Genomic DNA, 26,476 nt, shown 5'->3' with positions numbered 1-26,476 from the left:
TGCAGATGATGCAGAGCCAGAGACAACTCAGGCAGTGGCGGAGCCAGGCTTTTTAATTTTGGTGGGGGGTGGCTAAAAAAACTGCAGGTCTGTTTAGAACATTTATTTTTCCATCTTCATTCCAAACTTTTCTATATTCCAAGTCAATAGGCCTACCTGTGAATACCTGTCTATATTTATGCTGGTTTATGATAAATTCTCAAACCGTCATTCTTTTTTTGTCTACCTCTTTTGCTGCCTCTGGATAACTTATCTTATTGTTTTGACTTATTTAATTTCTACCCCCCCCCCCCCCCCCCCCCCCTTACCTGACTTTCCCATATGCGACTCTGTGCTGACCACCACAGTTACAGCACTTTTCCTGCACACCATCTTAACATTCTTTGAATTTATGATCCGCACCACATTTGGGACACCTCTGGCCTCCTTTTCAGGTGGCAGCTATGTGTCCATATCTTTGACATCTTCAATTCTAGAAAGACAGCATAATCGTTCTTCAGTTCTTTCTTCGGTTTTTAATTGATACTTTGTTTATTCTCTAATTTACTTTTATGTAAAGTTCTTCCTTGGTTGGATTGCAACCATTTGTGTGACATAGTGCCGACTACTACAGGGGTGACCTGTTATTGTGATATGTCAATCATCTGGAGGCCAAATCAGATTTCTGTGGGGGGGGGGCATTGACACCCCCCCCCCTCTAGCTCCGCCCCTGCACTCAGGGTACCCAAGTTAGTTATACCAGACTCTTTTAATTCACTTCTTTTTTTCATTTAAATTTATTTGCAAAGGACGCTTTAGTATTCTTAATATAACAATACGCATGTTTGATTGATTTTTATAAGACTTAATATGTTGAAGTTTGTGTTTAAAAAAACAAACAAACAAACAAAAAAACAAAAAAAACAGAAGACATTGTAATTCATATATTAGCGTCTTTGTTCAAATCTATAACCCAAACAGATTACAACAGTTTAGATAAGGATAATAGTAATAACAATAATAAAACGTAAACTATCAGTTGTAATAAAACTTATTTTAACAAAGGCAACCAACAACAACAACAACACTACGAATTGACACGTTTAACTTGAACGCAACAAATCAGAAAATGTTCAACTCTGTGCTGAGTCAGCATCCTCAGCCCCAGCGTTCATCTCCGGCTCCGGCGGTTCGGGCTCGCCGAAGACGGCCGCCATGCACCGGCGACACGCCTCCTCCAGCTCCCGCATGGACGCCTCCACCTCGAAGCCGGTCCGCAGCGTCACCATGTCGTAAGCCATCCAGGTCAGCTGCACTGCGGGCGGACAGGGGACACGGACACAGGGCGTCAGACGAGCGGAAGGCTCCGCTCCCCCCCCTCCCCGCCCAGCATGGAGCCGCTACCCACCTGCCATGTTCTCCACATCCTCGGTCATCCTCTCCAAGTCCTTGTTCAGCTCGTACATGTCGGTGCCGCTCCCTGAAGCCGCCGACGGGCGAGACGAATCCTCCATCTCTTATTACAAACGGCCAGAACAGATTTAAAAAGAAATAATAATAACCCGTGTCATTATGTGCCCGTTCACCCTAATAAGACGTCGCAGAAAAAAAGTTATATTGTAAGCTAAGTCGTTTTATTTTATTTCATTTTACTTTGTATGTCGCCGCCGAATTGAAAACCGTTATTTCGGACGGTTGGGTTAGCATGATTAAACTTGTTCAAAGTTAGCTTGGCAGCTGCGGGTAAAACGGCGCGGCATGAAAAAAACACGACAACGACGGGCTGAAACTTAATTCAGGGGGGTTATTTCATTACCAGGTTTAGGATTGTATTTATTTATTTTACTGTGTATTTATTTATTTAAAACTTACCTTCAGAAACTAGTCCAGACAGTTCTCGGCCAATTAATAATGCGCATGCGCACATGGTGCTTGCCTCGCGCTTTACAAAGCTTATTTTCTTTGTTTTATCGGCCTAACCTGCCTTAAAATGTGAGGTGGCGAGTTCATTAAAAGCTGTAGAAAAAATTAATTTGACCCACGTTGATATAAAACGCCCCTCAACGTACTGCATTAAAAATTATATTAATAAATTTTTTTTGGGTTTGTTTTAAAATAAATAAATGTCTAAAGCAACTGTTTTCACCCACTTCTTGCCACTTGGGAGAAGAATAAATCTAAAGCAAACACGAGCAACCTCTTTCTGGTTTTATACTTTTTTACTTTCTCATTTTTATGATAAATCACAAGGGGTCAGTCCCAAGTTGACAGAATTTGATTTGTTGATCTTCCAACTACCACAAGACCCGCAGCTCAACTAACATCCCTTTTATACTACTCCTCTTTTCTTTTTAACACTTTAAATTATACTTTTATCTTAACCATTAATCTGTGCATGTTATAGCAATCTGTGTTCTCATCCAAAACCTGCACTGAAATGTTTAAATGAGTTTAATTTAAGTTCTCAGTTGTGATAACCACACACTGTAAAACCGAACAGTACAAGTGTGTTAAAAAAAATAAGTTTGTTTAACTCAAGAATTTAAAAAAGTTAGTTGACCTCAGTTTGTTTGAGTTGATATAACTTATTTTCAACTTTAAGTGCCTCTTACTTAAATCTTTAATTTCATTTTGTCAGTGTACTTAAATAATTTGACTGGTATGGCAAGCCGTTTTAACATAAATTCGGTTTCGTCTGACTATCCGTAATTACATTCCAGATATCTTAAAATGCATTTTGACTAGACAAAACTACATTTTGACTATCCGGAATGGTAATTTAAGATATCTTTATTTACATTCTGACTAGGAAGAATAATAATTCAAGATATCTTCAATTACATTTTGACTAGTCAAAATTCCTTTCAAGATATCTCAAATTACGTCACCGGATTCGTCATTGAAAGCGTCACACATCCGTAGATGTAATTTAAGATATCTCGAACGTAATTATGACTAGTCAGAATTACAATTTAAGATATCTGAAATAAGACATTGCGTGTAAGCCCCTTATTGGCTGTAAGCTGCCCAAAGCTGCCTGAACATTCAATGGCGCTGGCTGTTTTCGACAAAATTGTAAGAAAATGCCACAATATAGAAAGAGCTTTTTAAGTATGGGATATGCAGAGAGGGCGAAAATAGTATACTTGAAGAATGCTTAAGAAATTTGCAAAGAATTTCGGATTTACTTGCTGCCGACGCACACAATGCACTGAAAAACGGCTAGCTGAAAGCGCTACTGTCGACTCATGTCCAAGCTGGAAATAAGGAATATTCCTCAGACCGGACCAGTTCTGTTAATAACCAGATGCAGTTTTTATACTGTGGTAAAGCATCTGCCTCTTGGGAATTATGGTAAAGCCAGCTAGCTCTTGATTTTCACATGCGAGACGGCACAAAGCATTACAGCACCCTCCTTTAGCTTCTCTGAAAACAAAAGCGGACGCCTCCGGTTCCTGTGTGATGACATATGGCAAGCCGTTTCGTAATTCAAGATATCAGTAACGTCATTTTGACTAGTCAGAATGTCAATTTAAGATATCTTAAATGGAAAAGCTGAATAATTCAAGATATCTCTAATTCATTTAGAGATATCTTAAAAGGAATTTTGACTAGTCAAAATTACAATTCAAGATATCTTAAAAGGAATTTTGACTAGTCAAAATTACAATTCAAGATATCTTAAATTAATTTTTTACTAGTCAAAACTGCATTTCGCCTATCCAAAAATACATTTAAGATATCTTGAATTATGGTGGCATTTGAGATATCTTTAATTAGAATTATGACTAGTCAAAACTCAATTTAAGATATCTTGAATTGTAATTTTGACTAGTCGTAATTTAATTGTAGATATCTGAAATGGGTATTTCAGATAGTCAGTAATTCATTCGAGATATCTTGAATTGACGTCTCCATACAACTCAATGGAAAATCTGATGTCATTTCGACTAGTCAGAATGTAATTAGAGATATCTCGAATAGGTATTTTGACTAGTCAAAATACAATTAGAGATATCTTAAATTGCTAAAACGTCTAGTCATAAAACAATTTGAGATATCTCGAATGTAAGGGCGATAAAACCTAATTTATGTTAAAACGGCTTGCCATATGACTGGTTCTTCGGTCTGTGTGACGTCACTTCCTTTCTTCGGTCCGTATGACGTCACTTCCTGCTGATTGGAAAAGTGCGCCACATTAACGGCTCGTTCTGGGTTAGGAAAAGTTCAGCGGGAACTGCCGTCTGTGAATTTGGACGTGATTCTTACTGCCTTCTGTCTTCATGACCTTCTCATCTGCACTTTGTTTTGTGCTAGTCTCAGGTAAGTTGACATTATTTGTCGTTTTGCCTCCATGTTCACCTAAGATTTACTGTACTTTAAAGCGGAAAGTTAGTGTGCTATTTGTTCCTTGCTAAATTCAAGCAAGCTAGTTGCATGTCTGGGCATGTTGGCACCGAGTCATGGGCTAACATTAAAGAAGAATTTTAATTTTATGGCAAAATGTTTATACGGTTAAGGTAGTTAACGTCGTAGATGTGTTTATTGATAAACCGCGCCCTCCAGTGCTGCTTTGAGACGCTTGTAAGGAACAGTGCTCGACTGTAATAAGTTTAATGGGGCTCGCACGTGGCGCAGCGGGTAGCAGGACCCATATACACAGGCCTTAGTCCTCGACGTGGTCGACCCGGGTTCAAATCCGACCCGCGGTCCTTTGCCGAATATCTCTCCCCCTCTTCCACTCCCCTTCTCGTCAGCCTACTTTAAAAAAAAGCGAGCCACTAGAGCCGCAAAAAAAAAAAAAAAAAAAAAAAATTAATGCAAGTCCGGTCACTTTCCGCGGTTTTTTTCTGTTATATTAGGACGCATTTGTTTACATCGAAGCCGTTGCGAGATCAATATGTAGAGGGATGGATTATCATATATGCGTTTGTGTTACTGTGCCACCGCAACTGGAGCCACAATTTAATATAAGCTAAAACCAAAACCCTGGTCATTAAGTAGTGGCAGCCTGCTCCTTAATATTGTTTTGTATACGTTTATGATCTATATCAGCATCCTCTGTCTCACTACATGCTATTTTGTTGTCAACAAACACACGTGGTTATGTGTCCTGCAGCCACTCTTTGAAAAATCCTAAAGGAAAGCCTGTAATGTACATATTAGATCCTGAGTCTGTATGGTCGTCTGTGATATCAGTCATATTTCTATGTCAGTATAACTTATGTAAATCTTCTGTCTTTTAGGCTGAGACTGAAGAACTGGCTGGGCTTTTTCAACTTGTCAACAAACTGGTGTGTTGATTTTTTTTTTTTTTTTTTTTTTTTTTTTTTTTTTTACAATTTTGACATTTATTGCTAAAACCCATCCTTATGCATTCCTGTCAAAGTTAAGGTTTTGCCACAACACTCACTTTTGCGATGTCTTGGAAGTGTAAGCTTTGTAGCGCAGCCTTTGATCAACGGGCACACTCGTTTGAACACTATCGTTTGCGTCACAGCAATTTGTCCACAGCAAGTCCATTGCCTTGTCTTTATGATCATTGCATCTGCACATTTCAATCGGTAAATGCTTTGAAAATTCATTTAACACGGTCACATTCAAATACAGTTGTGCTAAGCGAAAGTCAAGAAGGATGTGTGGCATTCATCTGCCCGAAGTGTGGATTTAAGGAGCCATTCAATGAAAAAGCACTTCTTAGTCATTTAAGATCACATTTAAAAAAACACGAGATGATAGAATGTCCGTTCAGAAATTGTCAATACCGGACTAATGTCTATTCTTCATTCAATGCACACAGATGTAGGAGTCATCCAAATGGTGACATCACAGATTTTAAGAATGAGGTTGTGCATACAAACACTGATGGCCAATCAGTGCCAACTGATATAGAATCTGATGAGGGTGATACCCTTCAGAGTACTCCTGTGTGTAATCCTCCAGAGTCTAGAGATGACAATGGTGCATTGCAAGCCCAGTTGAGGAGCAACTTGGGTTCTCTGTTTTTGAAAATGCACAGTGTTCTTCATGTATCAGAGATGGCTATACAGGACATAGTTGAAAACTTGTCACACATATTCTCATTGTCTAAACCTCTAGTGCGAGACTCTATCAAAAGGGTTTTTCAGGAACATGATCAGGCAATTAGTGACTCCCTTCTCCATGAATTAGTGGAAGCTTTGATGAAAAATAATGTTTTTGTCAGTGCCACATCAGATGGTGCAGAGCTGTCCACTGCTAAGCGCAGGAAAACATTTGTAAGAAGTAACTACCCTCTGGTAATGCCAGTGCAGTATGCTATAGATTCCAGTGGACACACAGCGGTGTATGTGTCAATACTACAGATGCTTCAAACAATGTTTAGCAATACTGACATTCTTGAGAAGATTCAAGAAAACAAACCATCACCTTCTGGAATGTACGCAACTCATGAAGATGGAACATACTTCAAAGAAAATCCACTATTGTCAGAAGGTGGAGAGTTGAAACTTTCCCTGATTTTGTATGTGGATGACGTTGAATTAGCTAATCCTTTAGGCACAGCTAGAAAGATCCACAAGCTTTGTGCCGTTTACTGGTTACTTGCTAACGTACCTAGTAAATACAGGTCCAGTCTGCATGTCATTCAGCTAGCTCTGCTATGCAAAGTACCTGATCTGCAGAAATGCGGTTATCAGAGTGTACTTTCACCTTTGTTGAGAGACTTGTGCACTCTTGAGCAGGATGGCGTGTTCATTGAAACTCTTGGCCAGTGTATCAGAGGCACTGTATTGTGTGTGGCAGCGGATAATTTGGCTGCCCATGGTCTTGCAGGTTTTGTGCAGAGTTTCCGAGGAAACTATGTCTGCAGATTCTGTTGCTGTACTACAAGTGAGATCCAGTCCAGTGAAGCTTCTGAAGCGGGCTTAAACATGAGAACAAAGGCTTCTCATGATGTTCACGTGCAGAATGCTGTACAGGGAGAAAGTGCACCTCACTTTGGTGTTAAATCTGAGTGTGTTCTTAGTGAGGCATTGCAGCATTTTCATCCCATTACTGGTTTCCCACCTGATATACTTCACGATCTTTTTGAGGGCATAGTCCCAGTTGAGTTGGCGCTGTGCATCCATGAGATGATCCGCCATAAATATTTCACCCTTGAGTATCTGAATGCACAAATCCGGAGATTTCCATATCAGCATGCTGATAGGCTGGATAAACCACACGTGATCCCCAAGAATTTTGCAGCTAAACAAAGCATCGGTGGGAATGGGCATGAAAACTGCACTTTGCTGAGGTTATTACCACTCATGGTAGGAAGTAAAGTCCCAGAAGGAGATGATGCCTGGGCCATATTGATGGATCTCAAAGACATTGTGCAACTGGTATTGTCTCCATCTTTCACAGAGGAGTCCATACAGTACATGCAGACTAAAATTAGTGATCACAGACAAGGTCTTAAGGTTCTCTTTCCAGACTTTAAGCTACGACCCAAACATCATTATGTGGAGCACTACCCAGAACTGACAAAGCGGTTTGGGCCACTTGTTCACCTATGGACCATGAGGTTTGAAGGGAAACATCGCTTTTTTAAAAGGGTGATACATGGCACACATAATTTCAAGAATGTCTTGAAAACTCTTGCTACCAGGCATCAGCATATGATGGCATATCATTTCAGTGCCTCAACATTTTTCAGACCTGACATCCAAGCTTCTAGTGTTGCCTTCATCCAAGTTGACACACTACCTCAAGTGGCAAAAAACTTCATAGAGACAAAGACCAGTAGCCAGAGCATTTACAGCACACCAAAGGTCTCCATAAGTGGCACAGAGTTTGCAAGGGGGATGTTTGTTTCAGTTGGTGAGACTGGAGGACTTCCAAAATTCAGCAGGATTGATCACATACTGCTTGTGAATGACTCTATTTACTTCCATTGCAGAGACTACAACTGCTGGTACACTGAGCATTTACGCTCATTTGAGGTGACATCCACAGACCACTTCTCTGTCTATCAGCTGTCGGACCTCAACGACACAGTCAGTTTCCCAACATACAACATTGATGGACATTTGGTGCTGACGCTAAAAAGATTTATTCTGATCAGAGGGTTAAAAGATTAAGAAGTGGGGAACTGTAGAATCTCGTGGAGAAAAAACACAAGTGTAATCTCACATCCAAGGTGCCATAACTGACACTACTGTGTCCCCACAAGCCTAGACGAAATGAACTAAGCAATTGTTTGTTTGTTTTTTATTTGCATAGGGTATACATTTGAAGTTAATGATGATGATTTTCATCCAGAACTGATAATGTGCTTGACATTGAACGATTTGCCTGATGTCAAAGCTCATGTTGGTCATTAATCCTCTTTTTTTTCTTTCTCTTAAATTATAGGACATGGCGGCTCAAAATCTCCTTCTTCATGTCCATGTTTCTACTGACATTGTCAGGAAGATGACCTTGCCTTCACGTCCAGAGAGTGTAGATGAGCTGAAAACCAAGATAAAAGCCAAGTTCCAGCTAGACTTTGACTTTAGCTTATCTTATGAAGACCCAGATTTTGATGGGCAGTTATGCTCTCTTGTAGACATTGATGAGCTTCCGCAGAAGGCTGTATTAAAAGTGATTACGGGTGAGAGTGATGGCAGCTCTGTAGCATCAGATGAAACCATCATACTTCCCCATGCAATGACCCCACAGAGAGTTGATAGATGGCCCACCGTTTTTCCAGTGCCCACTTTTTCATATGAGGTGGAGCTTATACTTGGAGAAGGAAATATTGCATTTGAGAGAACTGGGAAAACTCTGAAATTGTCAAAGGGCCAAAAACACAACATCCTTGAGACCCTTGCAGGTAAAATGCATGCTTTTAAAGCATATCCCACTGATAGGGAATTTTCAGAGGTCGCAAAAGCACTTGTGACTAAACATCCGTGTCTAAAAGAACCAGGATCTCAGACAGGATGGTACGGGTGGAAAAACAGTTTAAAGTTTAAAATGGGGAACTATAGAACAAAGTTGAGTCAAGCTGGATTTAGTGAAGTAGCCATAAATTCTGGAAAACGGAGCAAAAACAACCCTGACAAACAGCCTGCCCACAGTAACATTAAAAGACCAAAACGGGCAGAGGTGAATTTTCTCCCAAATTTCCCAAGAGGGGAAGATCTTGGAAGCTTGGAGCAAATCAGACTCCAAATTGTAGATGAAGTCAAGATAACCGCCAAAAACCTCACCCAGATTACAGCTCTGATGCAAACTACTTTTGCCTTACGGCGAAAAGAAGTCGTCAGCGATGAGCTACCTGTTGGAGAGATCTTGGAACGCTGGCCTGCCCTTGGAATTGAGTCCCAGGTGAGTATTTTTTAGTGATAAAATCTAAAAAAATAAAACAATGACACTTGGCTTATAATTTCCTAATGTTCTACATAAACCCACATCTGAAATGGAGTTTCAGTGATTTGCTATTATGCTTGAGATTTTCTGTTGTTTGTTTAGTTCTGTATTCATTATATATGTGGCACATACTTAGGCATTAAACAATCCTTTTGTGTTTGCACAGATTTGTTCAGAGTTCCACAGGATCACGAACATCAACCTGAAAAACAATTTCTATGCTGAGCTGGATCGACATGTTCCTCGTCTCCAGAGCTTGTTCAGAAAAAAAGCTGCACGCACAGGGAAAGTGGCCGAAGCCCTTGATAAGCTCTTCAGTGCTTATGACCTCCAGGTGAGTTGACTACACTTCCTGGTGCTTCAGTCATGAACTAACAAAATGGCAGCACCACACCGATACAAACAGTGTGGATATTGTCTAACATCCAAAGTAAATCAAGACTATGGTCTCTCACTCAAGGAGCAAGTTGACGTCCATGGAAGACGTGCGGTTGTTCTCCGTGCTCTTCCTCCTTATCTGTGCGAGGATGACTCCAAGTTCCTGAAGATGTGGGATGTAAGTCAGCATATTGTTTTATGTTGTGTGTTCTTTTGTTAAAAGTTTGCTTGTTTTATGAATTTCGAAAGACTCAGAGTGGTAACATCAGACCACTTCACATCAGACTGTTTTGAGATCTATGAGGCAGAGATGCGAGCTGCCAAGCCCACACAATGGAGGTGAATGTTAGATACCTCCCTCTCACAAAATCCATCAAATACACAATCCAACAACTCCACTCACAAGTTGTGACCTGCACATTCTCCACACTATGAAAGAATAGGGTAACGTTACGAGACAGAGCAGCTAATGCGTAGCCGGAACTGGAAAGTGCTTTTGAAATCACTCCACCCGTCTGGAAAGTAGTTATGTATAGGAATGATGGAAATTGGCGAATTTGCAACACTGGTGAACAATCCCTTTGATTTATTTATACTGACAGTCAATTTATACACAAGGTAGTGGATGCTCTGACCTCCTATTAGCATTTAACAAACTAATTGAACAACTGGACAATTAACATACTCAGTATAAGTAAATCACATAAAGAGGCAAACGGTTAGTTTCACATTATAATTATCAGAACATGGCCAGATATGATTTTATCATCTGTGGTCTCCATACTATAGCTTGTGATGCCATCACTTTGTATTCAAGTATGCTAAGATGTGTTTCTACTCTCTTTCTCATCTTCAGCCTGTGGAGTCTCCAGAAATGGATCTTCATGACATAGCAGTTGGCATCGTTTTGAACTCTGCCAACTCAATTGATCCCACATTCCTCGTCCCAGATACGGTTGAAGTTGTCATTGAGGGTAATGTAGTGATCACCGTGCCCACACTCGCTGATGGATATGTTGTCCTTTTTGGCCTGATTTATGCACTGCATTTAGATTACCCAAAAGAATTGGCCAATACTTTTGACTTCATTCAGAAGGTCTTAATGGGCCTGGAAGATGGAAAGTTGAGACCCAGAGTGTTGAGCCTGAAAAATGAACTTTTGGCACGGGAGTAATCTGGCTCTTGTTAACAAAGTTGCTTGAGCAACATATCAGGCACACACAACTGAAACAACTTAATGTTTTGACATTATTATTGTTCACCTCCAACTCAATGTTTGCCAGTTCATCTTAAAAATTGTATTAGTATGGATACAGTGTCATGCATAGGCATATTTGTTTTTCTTGGTCAGTTTTTGAAAATACTCTTTTGTGATGTTTGTTTGTACTGGAAGCTGTTACTGAAGTACACAGTTTCATATCTTTGCTCTTATGTGATTTTGAAATATGATAATGTGATGCAGTGCTTTAAATGTATTACATTAAACTGAGCTCTAATGTTTATTAGTAAAGTTGGACATGTATGACAGGTTCCTTTTACTGTCCATTTGAAAATGTGATAATTCCGAAAAAAAAAAAAAAAATGTTATTGTACTAATTTGGGTATTGTTTTACTCAATAAAATGGGACTGAATTTAATCTTGTTCATGTATTTTTGATGTGTTTTGGGTGATTTTGAGTTAAAGTGACCTAAAATAATTGATGTAATCGGTTTCATAAAATAATTCAAGTTCTGGTATATCTTATTTTGAGTTAAACCTAAGTAAGTTCTTACTGAGTAGTAGAGTTGGTAGAGATTCTTTTGATTTGAAATTTTTAAGTAAACAAAAAGTGATAAGATTTTTTTACAGTAATGAAAACATTTAAGTTAAATGTACTTGGTTTTGTTTGTACTTTGGAAACAAAATTACTAGTAAAACATACTTGATCAGAGAAGTTTGCTAAACTTGTCAAAGTAAGTTAATGCCACTTGTAATTACAAGTGTAGATAACTGAATCAGGACTACTTCTTAAACTTAAAAAAAAAAGTCAACTGTAATTAAAAAAATTTATGTAATCAGTTTCAGCAAATTTTTTGAGTTCAATGAACTTGTCGGGTTTTACAGTGCACAGTGTTGGAAAAAATATGAAACATCAGAAAATATTACAATATTGGGATTTGGTTTGATCAGTTTGAAAAGTAATAATATATCCACATGAAATTAAATACCACATAGGTTTTATGCAAAGTTAAAGGGCTTTTTTTCAAGTGGGATATGTATTGTATTGTACTGTGAACACAAAAGGATATTTATATGATGAGTGAACTGTGTTTATGCTAGACTATCAACTTGAGTGGAAAAGTATTTAAGTGAAAGTGAAGAAAAAAAACCCTGAGGGGATTGAATTAGCTGACAACAGAAATAACAGGAAAGAGAAACTCATAGACGTCTCACCTTAGAAAAGAGCCAATCAAGATACAAAGGGGGCGGACCAAGAGAGAAGATATAGTCAGTGCGACAGGTGACACCTTGACATAGAGCAAGGACAAACAGATAAGGAAGGATTGGAGAAGAACAGTCAGCCACTTTAAAGCCAAGAGACAATTATTTGGATGAGCAGTCTCTTTTGGTGAAGATTGAAAAAGAAAGACTTTCAGGAACAGATTCATCCAGAATTCTACACGAAGAGGAAGGACAACGAAAAACACATTAGAAGAGGGTGCGAGGCGAAGAGAAACTTAACGATGTCTTCGTTTGAGACGCAGAACCAGTCTCCTCCTCGTTGCGGCCCACAGTTTCCCAGCCTGGGCCAGGAACCTCCGGAGCTCAGCATGTATGGTGAATGCTACTACCCTCCTCCCTCCCTGCCGAGTCCTCAGCGCACCACTCCTTCCTCTTACGAACTCAGTGACTATGCCACCTCATCTCCAAACCCTTACCTTTGGTTTAACAGCTCTGGGATCAACTCCTCATCGTACCTGTCTAGCAATGGCCCGCCCGGTAATCCAGGCCCACCATTCGTACCTCAGCACTACGGCCTACAGAGACCCTACCTGGGTCCAGCCGGACCTGGGGGTCCGGGAGGGGAACTAAGCTGGTTCTCTCTTCCCTCGCAAGAAGATCTGATGAAACTGGTCCGACCGCCTTATTCCTACTCGGCTCTGATCGCCATGGCTATCCACGGAGCCCCGGACAAGAGACTGACACTGAGTCAGATTTACCAGTACGTTGCAGACAACTTCCCGTTTTACAACAAGAGTAAAGCCGGCTGGCAGAACTCCATCAGGCACAACCTGTCCCTCAATGACTGCTTCAAGAAAGTGCCAAGAGACGAGGATGATCCAGGTAATGCATTCACATCATGAGTCTCACTGTTGTGCTTGAACAGTTCTTGAATGGTTCTTGCTATTTGACAGAGTGATGTAAACTGTTATTTAACGTGTGATCTCAAAAACAATCTCACCCGACAGGTAAAGGCAACTACTGGACACTTGACCCGAACTGCGAGAAGATGTTCGACAATGGAAACTTCCGCCGCAAAAGGAAGAGGAAGTCCGACTCGCTCAACAGTGGCGATGGCGCTTCAGGGCCTCAAGAGTCAGGAGACAGCGAGAGGGGAAGCCCCAAACACCCCGCCCTTACCATGTCCCCGACACCGGACAGAATCCCCTCCCCTTCGCTGTCGGGCCCGACGCCGTGCCTGAGCAGCTTCTTGTCTGAAATGTCTACGGTATCCACCGGAGCAACGAACGACGTCGGGGGAGACGGGTTGAGCAGGCCACTGCAGATTAACCTGCCCTTAGACGGACCTCACAGAGCCGCCCAGCCGGGAAGCTTCAGTAACTATTCCCCCAACTCAGGTGTCTCAGAGTGGGTACCGCAGGTGGCAGCTCCCCCTGTGCTCACTTCCTCGCCCTCCCACTCTTCTCTAGGTTACTCTAGCCCCATTCTGAGCCAGTACAGCGGCTCCAGCGGGCATTTCTATCCCACCCTGAGCTCCACCGGAATCATCTATCACCGTGAGGGCACAGAGGTTTAAGGAGACGTCAGGGGAAGGAATGTTGTCTTAGGAAGGACTATTAGAAGGACTCTTCAAACGTCTGGTGTTAGTTTTGGCTCTGAGAATAAAAAAAAAAAAGAATGTTTTTTTTTTTTGCTGACAGAGCTAGGGGTGAACACTATAGCACGCGACCTTAGCTCAACTGGGCTCAGTTCCCACAGAAAAAAAAGCTGAATCAGGCACAGCGGGCTTTCATTGTCTAACCGTAAAAAGAAAAAAAAAAAAAAAAGCTTCTTGCCTCTCTATCAGGTGCTGTCAGCTTTTATTTTAGATATATCTCTGTAAGAGCTGAGTCATTATTAACCGGCCCAGCGCTAATCTGCTGACACCGTGCCATTCCGCGCTATATCGTTGATGGTAAAGCACAGACAGCACATTTTAGAGGGGTAGTTAAATTACAGTGGTGTCACAATTGTGTGTTTTGTTCCTGCACTGAAGGAATAAACAAGTGATATTGAGATTTTCTGTCATGGTCTTTTAGTGCTGCAACAACTGGATTCATTTACGGTCTGGGAGTGTAATATAGAGGTGGTAGTTGTACTCTGTATAAAGGTTCACATGTTGTGGTTTGTTGCACCTGATTGTTGGCGAAACTTTTGTTCAACACAATGAGTTTGTAAGGTATCACCACATGCTGTATGTTGTGTTTTTACTATGAATAAAATCTTTTTGATTTAAAGTTTCCCTTTCATAAAATGTACAGATAACCCTATGGGAATTGAGCAGTTTATGGGAAAATAAATGGATTAAGGAGTCAATATTAAGCACTGGGACTATATCATAAATACACACCCATTCAGACACCTCAAAAAACTCTTTAAGAAGAGAAAGTGAGACCATAAACACTGACAAAGAAGAAAAAAACTGTCCTGTCAGTAAAAGCAATGACCAGTAGTGTGGAACCAGCCTGTCAGTGTAACTTGATCTTTGTTGATGGATAGTTAACTGATTCTTCTAAACTGTGAAAAGCTACATTCCCATGCTTTTACTCTCTTCTCAGCACAACACAGTAAAATCTGTGGCTGTCCCGTATTATTTATATAGATGGTGCTGACTGGAGAGGTGTAAAAGTACGGACTCAGCTCAGTTTATAGGGTATACGTTTGGCTTTTCACTGGCACCAAACATATTCCCATTAAGTCCTACACCATCATGTTTTTTTTTTTTTTTAAAGAAAGATGTACATCCTGTGATGGAACAGCTTGTAAACCCTCTTTAGCAGCAATAACTCACTAGTTGTTTTCTTTTGAATTCTTCACAAGGACTTTAGGATATATATATATATATATTTAAATGAGCTTGGTGATGACCAGTTTTTTTCTGTTCGTTAACAGCACCTGGCTGCTGCTGTCTTTCATCATACTGATGAAAGCAGTGAGGGTGTACTTAGTTTTCTCTTATAGCTTTACCATTTTGGTTTCAGTGTTCGTCTATTAAATATTGACAATAACAATTGTACCTGTAAAATTGTAAAGTTTTCTTCAACTGAATAAAAACAAAACTGAAGTAATAATATTTGGACCAATAGAGGAGAGATCAAAAGTTAGCACACAGCTTCAGCTGCTTCAGCTAAAAACCACCAATCAGGCCCGAAATCTGGTTGTAGTGATGGACTCAGAACTGAACCTCCAAAAGCATCTAAAGACAGTTACAAGGTCGGCTTTCTATCACCTGAAGAACATTTCTAGGATTAAAGGACTGATGTCTCAGCAGGATCTAGAAAAACTAATCCATGCGTTTATTTTTAGTCGAATAGATTACTGCAACAGTGTTTTCACAGGTCTGCCTAAAAAGTGGATCAGACAGCTGCAGCTGATCCAGAACGCTGCTGCCCGCATCCTCACTAAGACTAAGAAAGTAGAGAACATCACCCCAGTTCTAAAGTCCTTACACTGGCTCCCTGTATCTCAGAGAATAGACTTTAAAATCCTTCTGTTAGTCTATAAATCCCTGAATGGCTTAGCTCCTAAATACATCACAGACTTGTTATCAGCGTATCAACCCTCCAGACCACTAAGGTCTTCTGGCTCCAGCCTGCTCTGCATACCTAGAACCAGAACCAGACATGGAGAAGCAGCATTTAGTTCCTATGCTCCAATTATCTGGAACAAACTTCCAGAAAATTGTAAGTCTGAGTTCCTTTAAATCAAGACTAAAAACACATCTGTTTAGGATTGCATTCGACTGCTCTAGTTAAACAATTCTCTCTAGTTCAACTTTTTTTTAGTCCAACTGTTTGTTAATGCTCTATTTTGTTTCTACATCTTATTCCTACTTGCTTTTGTTCTGAGTTATTTTCCTGTATTTTAATCATGTAAAGCACTTTGCATTGTCTCTGTACTGAATGGTGCTATACAAATAAATTTGCCTTGCCTTACCTTTGCAGAAAGTGAACCAGCTAATAAATCATTCGAAATAGTCTAAAAATATTAGTTAATTACAAATGACGGAAACCTTTTCATTTGGCTGTGGCAAAGCCTCCCAATCTAGTGACATCCCCTGGCTAATTCTTACAATAAAGAATGATACAACACAATTCAACATAATAGAATATCTACGGTCACATTTTGATGTGCAAAAATATGTCCTAAATAACATTGTCTAACACAGTCAGTCCATACATATATGCATGGTAATATCCAATTAGTAATAGTTATTTTACTGAGCTGAATATAGGAGAAAAGAAAATCAGATAGTCTTATGTGGTTTTATTTTGGTCAGGGTGATCTGTGTGTGTGTGTGGTACATAAATAAGTACAAAAGCCCTTTTATGACATCTCCTTTAGGCCTTTATTTACCCCGAAACACAGGCAGCAAGACAGACATTTACACTAAACACAAGGACAAAAAAATAGAAATGGAGAGAGAAAGAAAGAAAGAAAGAAAGAAAGAAAGAAAGAAAGAAAGAAAGAAAGAAAGAAAGAAAGAAAGAAAGAAAGAAAGAAAGAAAGAAAGAAAGAAAGAAAGAAATTGCCCTTCAGTTAAATCAAGTGGAATTTACCATCTTGGCACTAATGATAAAATGTCTCAGGGGTAAGGAGGTCAACCTGTTAAAATTTGCATAACTGATTTCAAAACAATAACACAAAAGGGGGACGAGGTTTCGCTTGTATGGATCATAGATTCCTGCTCCCTTACTGGTGTCAGGCATGTGCCTATATCAGATTTAACTATGTGAAATGTCACGAGTCAAAGGAGCACCCTTTAAAAATCGGTCAAGTTGTTGACATCCAAACGTCAGGTAAAAAGACAATAAGTACCCCAGCAGACAAGTTACTGTAAAGCATATTGTAAAATACACGTACAATTTCAAAACTTCAATTTATATAGCTCACCCTGATAAGCTGTACATGTTTACTCAATGCAGCAGTAATAAAAATAATGTCAGTTTCACATTTAGCTTGAGCATGGATATTTAAATCAGTCTAGATAAGCCACTTGAATCAGTCCTGGATGCTTTTCCAGCAGATCTACACATTAATAGCCATCATTATCTGGAATGTATTTAATCTCGTCTTTGCAACCAAAATTGAAATTGTCTTTACACAGAACGGAAAGTCACCTTTTTTTTTTTAACCTTCTAACAGAATTTTGCCTCCAGGGGTGGGGTTGGTGGAGCGGGTAGGTGGGTCGGTTGCTCTACAGGGTGTACACCTGTTTTTGCTGAGTAATGTCTGGAGATAGGTGGTATCTTGGAGCCCATAACTAACGAGAAATCCTAAAGAAAACGTCAATTGGAAATAGGGACAGTGTTTGTCAGCAATTAAAAGAAGAGTTTGGCTGTATAATTTCAGAAAAGATGAATATACATAGCTATTTTAAAAAATACTTGCTCTAATCTTTTACATATATATGCTCTAATATTTTACACACACACACACACACACACACACACACACACACACACACACATATATATATATATATATATATATATATATATATATATATATATATATATGCACACATCATTGTACATATATCAGCTTTTGTCATCTTTCTTCTCCCCATATCATGTTTAGACGAGGTGTTGACAGCTACCAAGAGGTGCATGAAGAACAGGGGGGCTTTTCCTTTCCACCCACCTATCTTTCCCTGTGCCAACTGAAACATTTTAAGAGTTTTTTTTTTTTTTTTCCTCTCTCTCCGTGACTTTATTAACAACAGAAATCCCTCGGAGCCGTCTTATTCAGGCAGTTTCAAACCGATGCAAATTTCCTAACTGCTAATCGCACCTTGGAAGGGGATGACAAGTTTAGAGACGGGCCGACGGAGTAGATGAGGGTTTCCAGATAAACGGTAAAAGTGAAGGGAAGAGACCTGAATCCCAGGAAACCAAAGTCACTTTAAGTTTAATGAAACCCACAAGTCAGTTTAACTCTGTACCTCGGGACTTCCCTTATCGTTCTTTTTTTTTTTTTCAGTTTCAGTTTGCATTCCCCCCAATTATTCCCCCCAACCCCCTCTTTTTTTTTTTATAGCAAACTTGACATAATTATGTTTTCACCTCCTGGCATTTCTTTCCCCTTTCGGCCTTTCTCCCAAAGCGGAGCAGCACTTTCACCTCTGCGCAACTGTCATCACCTGTCAAGAGTACCCATTGTTTTGACCTAATTGACAGAAAATGACTGTGCCTGTCGCACAAAAAACACAAGAGGCGAGACGGTTGAGGGGCAAGCTAATCCGCAGGCACCGAGGGACGAACAGACCTCTCAGTGTTTGAGGGATACCCCGGCTCATCATCCATCAGTCATGCGCTGCCGCAGCGCCTTGCCTGAGGCGGGAGAGTGATTGCTAAACAGATTGATTACATCTAATAAAATCCTCCTCCTCTCCACCTGCTGCCTGGCTCGTGGCAGTCTTCCACACACCTGTCGAAGTAACGGAACGCATCCACGCACATACACACACACACACACACACGTGCCTTCTCCTGCGAGTCTTTGTGCGTGCGTGCCATGCAAGACTGTGGTGTTTATAATATAAACTCAAGCAAGGAACGATTATCCTACAACTGATATGCATGTCAGATTTGTGTAAGAACTGTCCTGATTCCACATTTGCACTGGAGGATCCCCCCCCCCCCTCGCCGGCGCTTTCTGCCCTCAGCGAGGAGACATCCACGGTGTCACCTTCAGCAACCGTTTCCTGATCCAGGGGGCCAATATTCCTGGTACCGACTCAACCCAAAACACACCAGGACACGCTCGCACGTATGCCCCGTGTTTCTACTAAAACACTGGAGGCCTATCAAGGCTGTTTAGTAAACGGCAGGGGCGAACGTCAAGCCCTTAGAAGACGTGTCATCATGCCCCCCCCCCCCCCCTTGCCAGAGCAAGGCATCGCCAGCTAGGTGTTATGTGTAAACACCCACACACACTCCCGACACACGATTGCAGGTGATGAAAGGAACAAAAGAGGTTTCCACCGGTTTGGAAGTCACTCAACACCCCCTCCCCTTCTTTAGAGGTCAGAGAAAAAAACTGCCAGACTCGGTGCTCTCTGCTTTTTTTTGCAAAAGATTTCAATATAGGTTTTCTGTTTTCCAGTATTCTGTGTCCATTAAATAATTCCTACAGGGAACAATTCCATGCTTCCGATCGTGATAGCCCCGCATGAAATAAAAGTCTTCACAAGATGTGAAATACTTAGAAGCGCAGCATCTGACAGCAACGCAGCCGACAGTAACGTCCCCGGGTTGTTAAAAGTCCGTGAAAAATGCGGCAGCTGCCTCCTCCGTCGACCGGTGCATCCTTGTCCCGTTCTGTTGGAGTCCAGAGAATAAGAGATCGCCGCTTCCTAAACATGGTTTATATACACGATTTGGGAAAAAGCGAAGTTTAAAGACAAACACGGAGCACAGCGAGACGCTGTGTATATTTGAATCATCGCTATTTCACCCTAAAATATTTTTCATGTCAACATGCAGTAAACATGGAGTTATGGCGGGGGCTCTGCAGCGAGGGAGGGAGAGAAGGAGGGAGGAATCAAGCATATATGAATGAGATCTTGCATGTCAGGACGTTGGTAGTGTTTTCACAGGTAACACTCTTGTCTTTGGAAGTCCAGTGTGATAAGTTATCGTGGCAACATCCTGTGATGCAGCTGGAAATGAGTTCATACTGTCCACTCTGAGACTGGACTGTCTGTTCCTTTCTCCCGTCTCATCCATCGCCCTGGCTTAGTAGTGATCATCTTATTTTAATTTTTCTCCTGACAAAAAGCACCCACAGCATAATGCCGCCACTACCATGTTTCTACATTTTGCTGGTGTGTTCAGGGAAATGTGCAGAGTTAGTCATTGATAGCATTTTGTATGTAGTGCAAAAAGTTAAAGTTTGGGCCCATTTGATCAGTTTGGCAAACTTTAAACTGGATCTCTTACGTCTTTCCTACAACAAGGACTTTATATTTCCACTCTTCTAGAAATATCAAATATGTGGTTGCATAACTAACAGCTGTCATGTTAAAATATTCATCCTTCCTGAGCTGTATATGTCTCCAGTTCCTCCAGTGATACCGTGGGCCTCTAAGGCTACGTTCACACTGCAGGTCTCGTTGCTCATGTCCTATTTTTTGCTGAAATCCAAATGTTTTTTTTAGACATCCGTCTGAACGGTTCAAGACCGCAAAGCGACACACAGAAGGAGACGTCACTCATCAGCACACTATTTACAGAAGTAATGGTGAATGTCATTGTTTCTAAAAGTGTTCAATAAAGTTTTGATGGGGAAAAAAAACCCTGCAGATACCTGCCAGCATCTCTCCTTTTTAGCATTAGAAAGCTGTTGTGCAATCAGAGCAGACGAGACCAAATCATAGAAAAATTAAGTAGGTAAGAAGAAAGCAGCACAGCTTTTGATGACGGCCTTTTATGGAGCGCTAACTGCTGCTGTTCACTACTGCTAATACGTATCTGAATTAGTACCACACATGGAAGTAGCCCAAATCGGATGTTTGAGGGAAGAAAAGATCGGAACTGGGCTGTTCACACTGCCATGAAAAAGACGGATATGGGTCTCATATGGGCAAAAATGGCAAAAAGATCTGATTTAGGTCGCATTTCCCTGCAGTGTCAGTCACTTCTCTGAATAAAGCTCCCCTCGGCCGGCGTGTCCGTTTACAACACAGAACAACTGTATTTATACTGAGGTTAACCAAACACAGGTGTGCTGTAGTTATCACTGAGGTGATTTCTTAAGGTAATTGTTTTATTCAGGACGCATTCAAATAAAAGGAGGTGAATTCATTTGTCAGCGACGCTTTTCAGATTTCTGGTCATGCTGTATCTGAAAAAAATGAAAACCATGTTAATCTTCTTTCCACTTCACAGTGAGGTAATTTTGCCTAGGACTGACACAGGATGTTACATCACCCGATAAATAGAACATGAGGGCAAGGTCAGACAAGAACGCACAAACACGCCTAATCTCAAATCCTCAGGTGAAAAAAAAAAACAAACAAACTCAGAATCCAAAAGATAAACCCCGTAGACCATGACCTAAACACGGCATCTCTGCTCTCTGGATTTAAAAGTACTCCATGAAATAAGTTCAGCATAGTTCCAGTCTTTCGTTTCATGTAGACAGTTGAGTAAACAAAAGCCCCTTTGTCAGCTCTGTGTGGGGAAAAGGAGCGGTGAGCTACAAACGATCATTTGAGCACAGAGTAAGAATTCCCGCTTATCCATTTGATTAAATCGTAGATGTAGGAGGGCATCAGCCTGAGTATGGCCTTATAAATGAAGGTATACCAATGTTCCAGCCTCCTGGTGGACAAAGAAGGCCATCCCCCTCGAGAGAACTGCTCACAATGATGGGTCACGGCTTTACAGTTACAACAAACATCAGTGTTAAGTGTCAATAGGACCACATATACAAATGTTTTTTATAATCTAAAATAGATTATAAAAAAACCCTTTTTCACCTAAAAAGACAAACTGCATTTATTTAGAAAGAAAAAGCCCCATTTGAGTTTGTTAAGCTAATATAAGATATTTCAACTCAGCATAGTTTGTTGCTAAAATGTATTTCCCAAAAGATGTTCTAATTTAAAAAAAAATCATTTGAAAGTTACGTTTGTGTAAGTGAGATCCTTACGCTGTGGTACTGTACATAAACAAACCCATTTGCTTGTAATGCCAATGGCACATTCTTCTTTGTAAAACTACCTTATTTCCTGTGCAGGCATTGTGCAAACAGAGCTTAGATTCTGCATTTTACTTTACTGCTTGTTTAAAATCTCCAGCGATGCCTGCTAAAGCTGACACAGGCCAAGAAAAGCACAATAAACAAGTTCCTCTGTTGTTCCAGGAAGGCTTATTTAATATTGTTCAATCTGGAGGGAGACATAATGGTTTTCTGAAAACACGGTACAACTGATTAAATTCAATTCCACACAATCCTTTCTAAGTCCTAAAAAATGGAAGAGGGCTCACCGTAGCATGCAGTGTAAGGGCTTTACCTGTTTAGCAAACTGGTATTGTATTAATACACTCCATTGAGTTCAGGTGGACTCACATTGATAAGCCTAACCTGTTATTAAAAACTCATCAGAGTGCTTCAGCAATATGCAATTTGAGTTCATTTAGATGATGTGCTGCTTAAAAATAACATCCAGATAGAAAATGATTTGGGTAAGTCTCAAAGACACTTACCTAACCTTCAGGTAAGTAACCTTCTGGACTTCAGCAATACTGCCTGAGGCGAACAATATGATGACAACATCCACACTCGTGAGGTCTGGCAATGCTTTGGTGTAGACCAGGGATTTGTTTATTTTTCTCAAACATATCACAAGAGGAGGAAAATGAAAAACAATAACCTGAATCACCTCTCAAGGTTTTATTCTCTGTGGAAAAACATGCAGTCTTTACATTTATCTTAACTATATATGTATGTATGTATGTATGTATGTATGTATGTATCTATGTATCTATCTATCTATCTATCTATCTATATATATATATATATATATATATATATATATATAAATATAGATAGATATATAGATATATAGATAGATAGATATTGATATATATATATATTAGGGCTGGGCAAGTTAACACGTTAATTTCGCGTTAATTCATTAGACTATTAACGGCAATATTTTTTTTATCGCGCATTAACGCATGTTGCTCACATGCCAGTCAGTGTCAGTCAGCATGCGCGCTGACTGCAGCGCGCTGTCACGGCAGCACTCTCCCGCTCCCCCTCCCCTCTAGTACATGGCTCAGCGGCGCCAGCCAATCAGCACGCAGGCTCAGCCTGGCCCGCCCACTCAGCTCTCACACAAACTTAACACACAAACAGCTGAGAGAGACCGCAGCAGCGGAAAAACATGAACAGGGGAAGTAGCACCGTTTGGCTTTATTTTAATACCGTAAATGAAATCAAGCTGTATGTTTTGTAAAAAGCCGGTTCATTTCAGTGGAAACACAACAAATTTATCTAAGCACGTGAAAAAACATGAAAACGTCGAGCCACAGAAACGGAGAGAGGAGACGAAACTTCTGTCATTGCCCCGACAGACCCACAGACGTCTCTGACTGAGGCGTTTCAGTCCTCCATGGAACATCCATGTAGATCAGTGGTCATCTTCAGCAGCAGTTCATGTTAACTTTCAAAGTAGATATTATCTATCATATGTTACTGGAGCCCACACATAACATGTAATTAAGACCTTGAAAGAACCCAGTACATATATTAAAAAGTGTTATTTAAGATAAGATAACATTAGCTAATCCTTTTTTTTATCCCACGACGGGGAAATTTATAGGATTAAAGCAACAGGCAGGTGCACACAACACAGACAAAATTAGATAAGGATTGAAATATATAAGAGGTGGATTAGCGAAAAAACACTGAACATAACATTATTGTTATTATTATTATTATTATTATTATTATTATTATTATTATTATTATTATTATTATTATTATTATTATTATTTAATTGTAATAATAAAATAAAAACCACAAAACCCAGAAGGTCAACAGTTTCATGATACATCAAGCTTAGGGACTGGCTAATATACAGCAGGTCAAAAAAGGCCATATTTTGGCTGCAGTGCTTGCTGTTCTCTTATGAAGAAAAGATCAACTAGTGCACTAAATTCAATAGATGGGTTGAAAATATCCAGTATAAAATAAGTGCTACAAATGTTACAACACTTTTGTTCATATGGCAGCAGAACATTAAAATAAAAGTGCTCTTTACACTACTTTTGAATTCATTCTTGGAGTTTGCGCATACAATGCGATTAATCATGATTAATTGGGCAAATTATGCGATTAATCGCGATTAAAAATTTTAATCGTTGCCCAGCCCTAATATATATATATATATATATATATATATATATATATATATATAGATAGATAGATAGATAGATAGATAGATAGATAGATAGATAGATAGATAGATAGATAGATAGATAGAGATATAGATATAGGGATAGACATGTTAGAAAATGAATGGATATATAAATATAATGTTAAAATAGTTAAAAGCAAACTAATCTTCTGATTAGTTGCATCTTTACTTTTTAAATCTATTATTTGATTTAAACCAAACCTATTTTTTGTGTAGAGGGGTGCAGGTGCCGATCTCCAGCTGTCAATGGGCAAGAGGCGGGGTACAACCTGGACCAGTCTATCACATGATTATGTGTATATATATATATATACATATATATATATATATATATATATATATATATATATATATATATATATATATATTATGTTAAAGCAGCAAAGAGCAAACTAATGTTCTGATTAGTTGCATCGTTACTTTTTAAGTCTATTATTTGATTTAAATCAAACCTATTTTTTGTGTAGAGAGCAAATCCTTTATCTCCCATTTGATGCATTTATACAGTCATAGACTTTCTGAACCATATCTAATGAATATTTAATGCACAGGCTATAATGAGGAATGTTTGGATGCGTTTGTGTTTTTAGTTTGTATAGAGGGTGACTTAGTCTGATTTAATGAAGAGAAATGCACACAAACACATACACACACACACACACACACACACAAAGAGAGGTTTTTTTAACACGTGGACTAACTTACCACAAGGTATTGCTCCATGGCATAGGTCAGTGACAATTTTTCTCACCATTGTGGGCAATCGCTTCTCACTGAGAAGCCTTGGGTGTGAGGACATTTAGTCATTGACAATGCCCTTACGGTTACCTGTGATGAGTGACAGGGTGAAAAAAAGGAAACATAGCAAAAAAATAAAAGTTCTTGTGTGCCCAGCATATGCCTTCATCCTTCAAGCCCTCATAACCATTTTGCCACGATTCACTGCTTGTTACATGCCATGCTGTTAGGGGCTTTCCTAAAGGAAAGTATTTCTAACACAGAATCGAGTTGGAAAGATGACACAAGAAAATTCTTTGCACAATTTACTGACCCCTTTCTGACTAGAGTTACATTTCAAATCTTAGCCTGTCTCGCTAAATTTGCAGAGGATCAGCCCACATGATTGACAGTGTTTTAGGAGCCTGTATGGGAAGTGACAGTTTAAACTGATAAATCTCCATAAAAAGAGTTTTCCATACGAGGGAAGGACTTTCTTTTAAAGTTCAGAGCAAGAGCAAAAAACAGCAAAACAAACCATGAGTTTAAAGGATCCTCCTGTACAACATTGACAGTAAAACACAGCACGGCAGTTTTGCATTGTTCATTTACTCACATTACTATAAATAAATACTATTTGTGCATACATTGTAATTTATTAAGTAGCTTACGAAAGCTGAACTTTTACTGGTGCTTGAGTATGATTTAAACGTGGTATTTTACTCAGTTACCTTTTAAATTACATCCGTTACTCAATAAAAAAAAAAGAAAAAGAGAAACAGAAAAAAAAAAACGGAAAAGTGGCTTCAGGTCAGATCAGATACCAACATAGAGGCACATAAATCAGACGTTAGCGTCGCTAATAAAAACACATCAACTACAGATGTTGGTTTTTTTGTGTTTTTTCGCTTGGAAATTAACCATCAAATAGAAGAAAGTATATTGAGTAATGTTCAAGATATAGCTAAAAAAGTGAGTTACGTTCACTGCTGTTTAAGCCAGCTGAGTACACTGGGACGGTTTATTTTAAAACTGCACATAACATCTCCAAAATATTCACTATGTCATAGGATGACATGTTTTATTGTTGTGTAGCATTTTCATTTTTAAAATTACTCCCTTAATTAAAAACTGTTTGAGGTCAATGTGTCTTCTTTTCCTTTGTGAAATGCACTAGAGGGACCTTTTTATAAGGTGTGTTTTCCTTTTTCTTGAATACCATTTTCCAAAGGTATCTTGTATTTGAATAAACTTTTATCAAAGTAACTGTACTTTTACTTGAGTGCATTATCGTTGTACTCTTTCCACCTCTGTAAGCTGCCGCCAAAGGTGCAAGAAAAACAAAAAAACGAAAACATAAAATGGTCTCACAAAGAACCAGACAGAGCCGTTGAGGTGGTGCCAGCAGATAAATTTCCCAAAGAGTATTTTGAGAATTGTTGTTTCTGAGAACTTTTGGCACTTTAATAGGAATGAAATCTTACACCCTCCCCTAATACAGTGGCCCTGTCTTTAAACAAATAACCCTACCCACATGAGTGTGAAGCAATCCGAACAGTTGATGGAACAAAGATCTGGTATAGAAAGATGCCCTCTAGTGGTCAGTCTGTATA

General features: G+C 39.6%; 3 protein-coding genes across 3 annotated transcripts; 2 read left to right on the top strand and 1 right to left on the bottom strand.

The window, feature by feature from the left end:
• Positions 1-925: 925 nt before the first annotated feature.
• On the bottom strand, positions 926-1,610 carry syce3 (synaptonemal complex central element protein 3). Its single transcript, XM_036127486.1, has 2 exons — positions 1,388-1,610; positions 926-1,294 (listed from the first exon to the last, which is right to left on the bottom strand). Exons 1-2 carry the CDS (start codon positions 1,491-1,493, stop codon positions 1,113-1,115), a joined length of 288 nt encoding a protein of 95 aa, XP_035983379.1. The 5' UTR covers positions 1,494-1,610; the 3' UTR covers positions 926-1,112.
• A 6,328-nt stretch (positions 1,611-7,938) lies between these two features.
• On the top strand, positions 7,939-11,369 carry LOC118557464. The gene is made up of 5 exons (XM_036127534.1): positions 7,939-7,997; positions 8,356-9,312; positions 9,521-9,688; positions 9,815-9,910; positions 10,589-11,369. The coding sequence occupies exons 2-5, from the start codon at positions 8,359-8,361 to the stop codon at positions 10,904-10,906; spliced, it is 1,536 nt and encodes a 511-aa protein (XP_035983427.1). The 5' UTR covers positions 7,939-7,997; positions 8,356-8,358; the 3' UTR covers positions 10,907-11,369.
• Positions 11,370-12,020: 651 nt separating this feature from the next.
• Positions 12,021-14,451, top strand: foxi3b (forkhead box I3b). The gene is made up of 2 exons (XM_012851771.3): positions 12,021-13,057; positions 13,183-14,451. Exons 1-2 carry the CDS (start codon positions 12,457-12,459, stop codon positions 13,749-13,751), a joined length of 1,170 nt encoding a protein of 389 aa, XP_012707225.1. The 5' UTR covers positions 12,021-12,456; the 3' UTR covers positions 13,752-14,451.
• The last annotated feature ends 12,025 nt before the right edge of the window (positions 14,452-26,476 follow it).

This window comes from Fundulus heteroclitus, chromosome 23 (assembly GCF_011125445.2).
Source record: "Fundulus heteroclitus isolate FHET01 chromosome 23, MU-UCD_Fhet_4.1, whole genome shotgun sequence".
Classification (NCBI taxonomy): Eukaryota; Metazoa; Chordata; class Actinopteri; order Cyprinodontiformes; family Fundulidae; genus Fundulus; species Fundulus heteroclitus.
This window is presented reverse-complemented; position numbering and strand designations above follow the sequence as displayed.

What these genes read in the sequence shown, in the direction of transcription:
- syce3 (XM_036127486.1), bottom strand. Translation starts at nt 1,493, where the DNA reads ATGGAGGATTCGTCTCGCCCGTCGGCGGCTTCAGGGAGCGGCACCGAC. An exon ending in GGATGTGGAGAACATGGCAG is followed by an intron (nt 1,295 to 1,387) that starts GTGGGTAGCGGC and finishes GTCCGCCCGCAG; the next exon opens with TGCAGCTGACCTGGATGGCT.
- LOC118557464 (XM_036127534.1), top strand. Translation starts at nt 8,359, where the DNA reads ATGGCGGCTCAAAATCTCCTTCTTCATGTCCATGTTTCTACTGACATT. An exon ending in TCAGTGCTTATGACCTCCAG is followed by an intron (nt 9,689 to 9,814) that starts GTGAGTTGACTA and finishes CTCTCACTCAAG; the next exon opens with GAGCAAGTTGACGTCCATGG. An exon ending in AGTTCCTGAAGATGTGGGAT is followed by an intron (nt 9,911 to 10,588) that starts GTAAGTCAGCAT and finishes TCTCATCTTCAG; the next exon opens with CCTGTGGAGTCTCCAGAAAT.
- foxi3b (XM_012851771.3), top strand. Translation starts at nt 12,457, where the DNA reads ATGTCTTCGTTTGAGACGCAGAACCAGTCTCCTCCTCGTTGCGGCCCA. An exon ending in AAGAGACGAGGATGATCCAG is followed by an intron (nt 13,058 to 13,182) that starts GTAATGCATTCA and finishes CTCACCCGACAG; the next exon opens with GTAAAGGCAACTACTGGACA.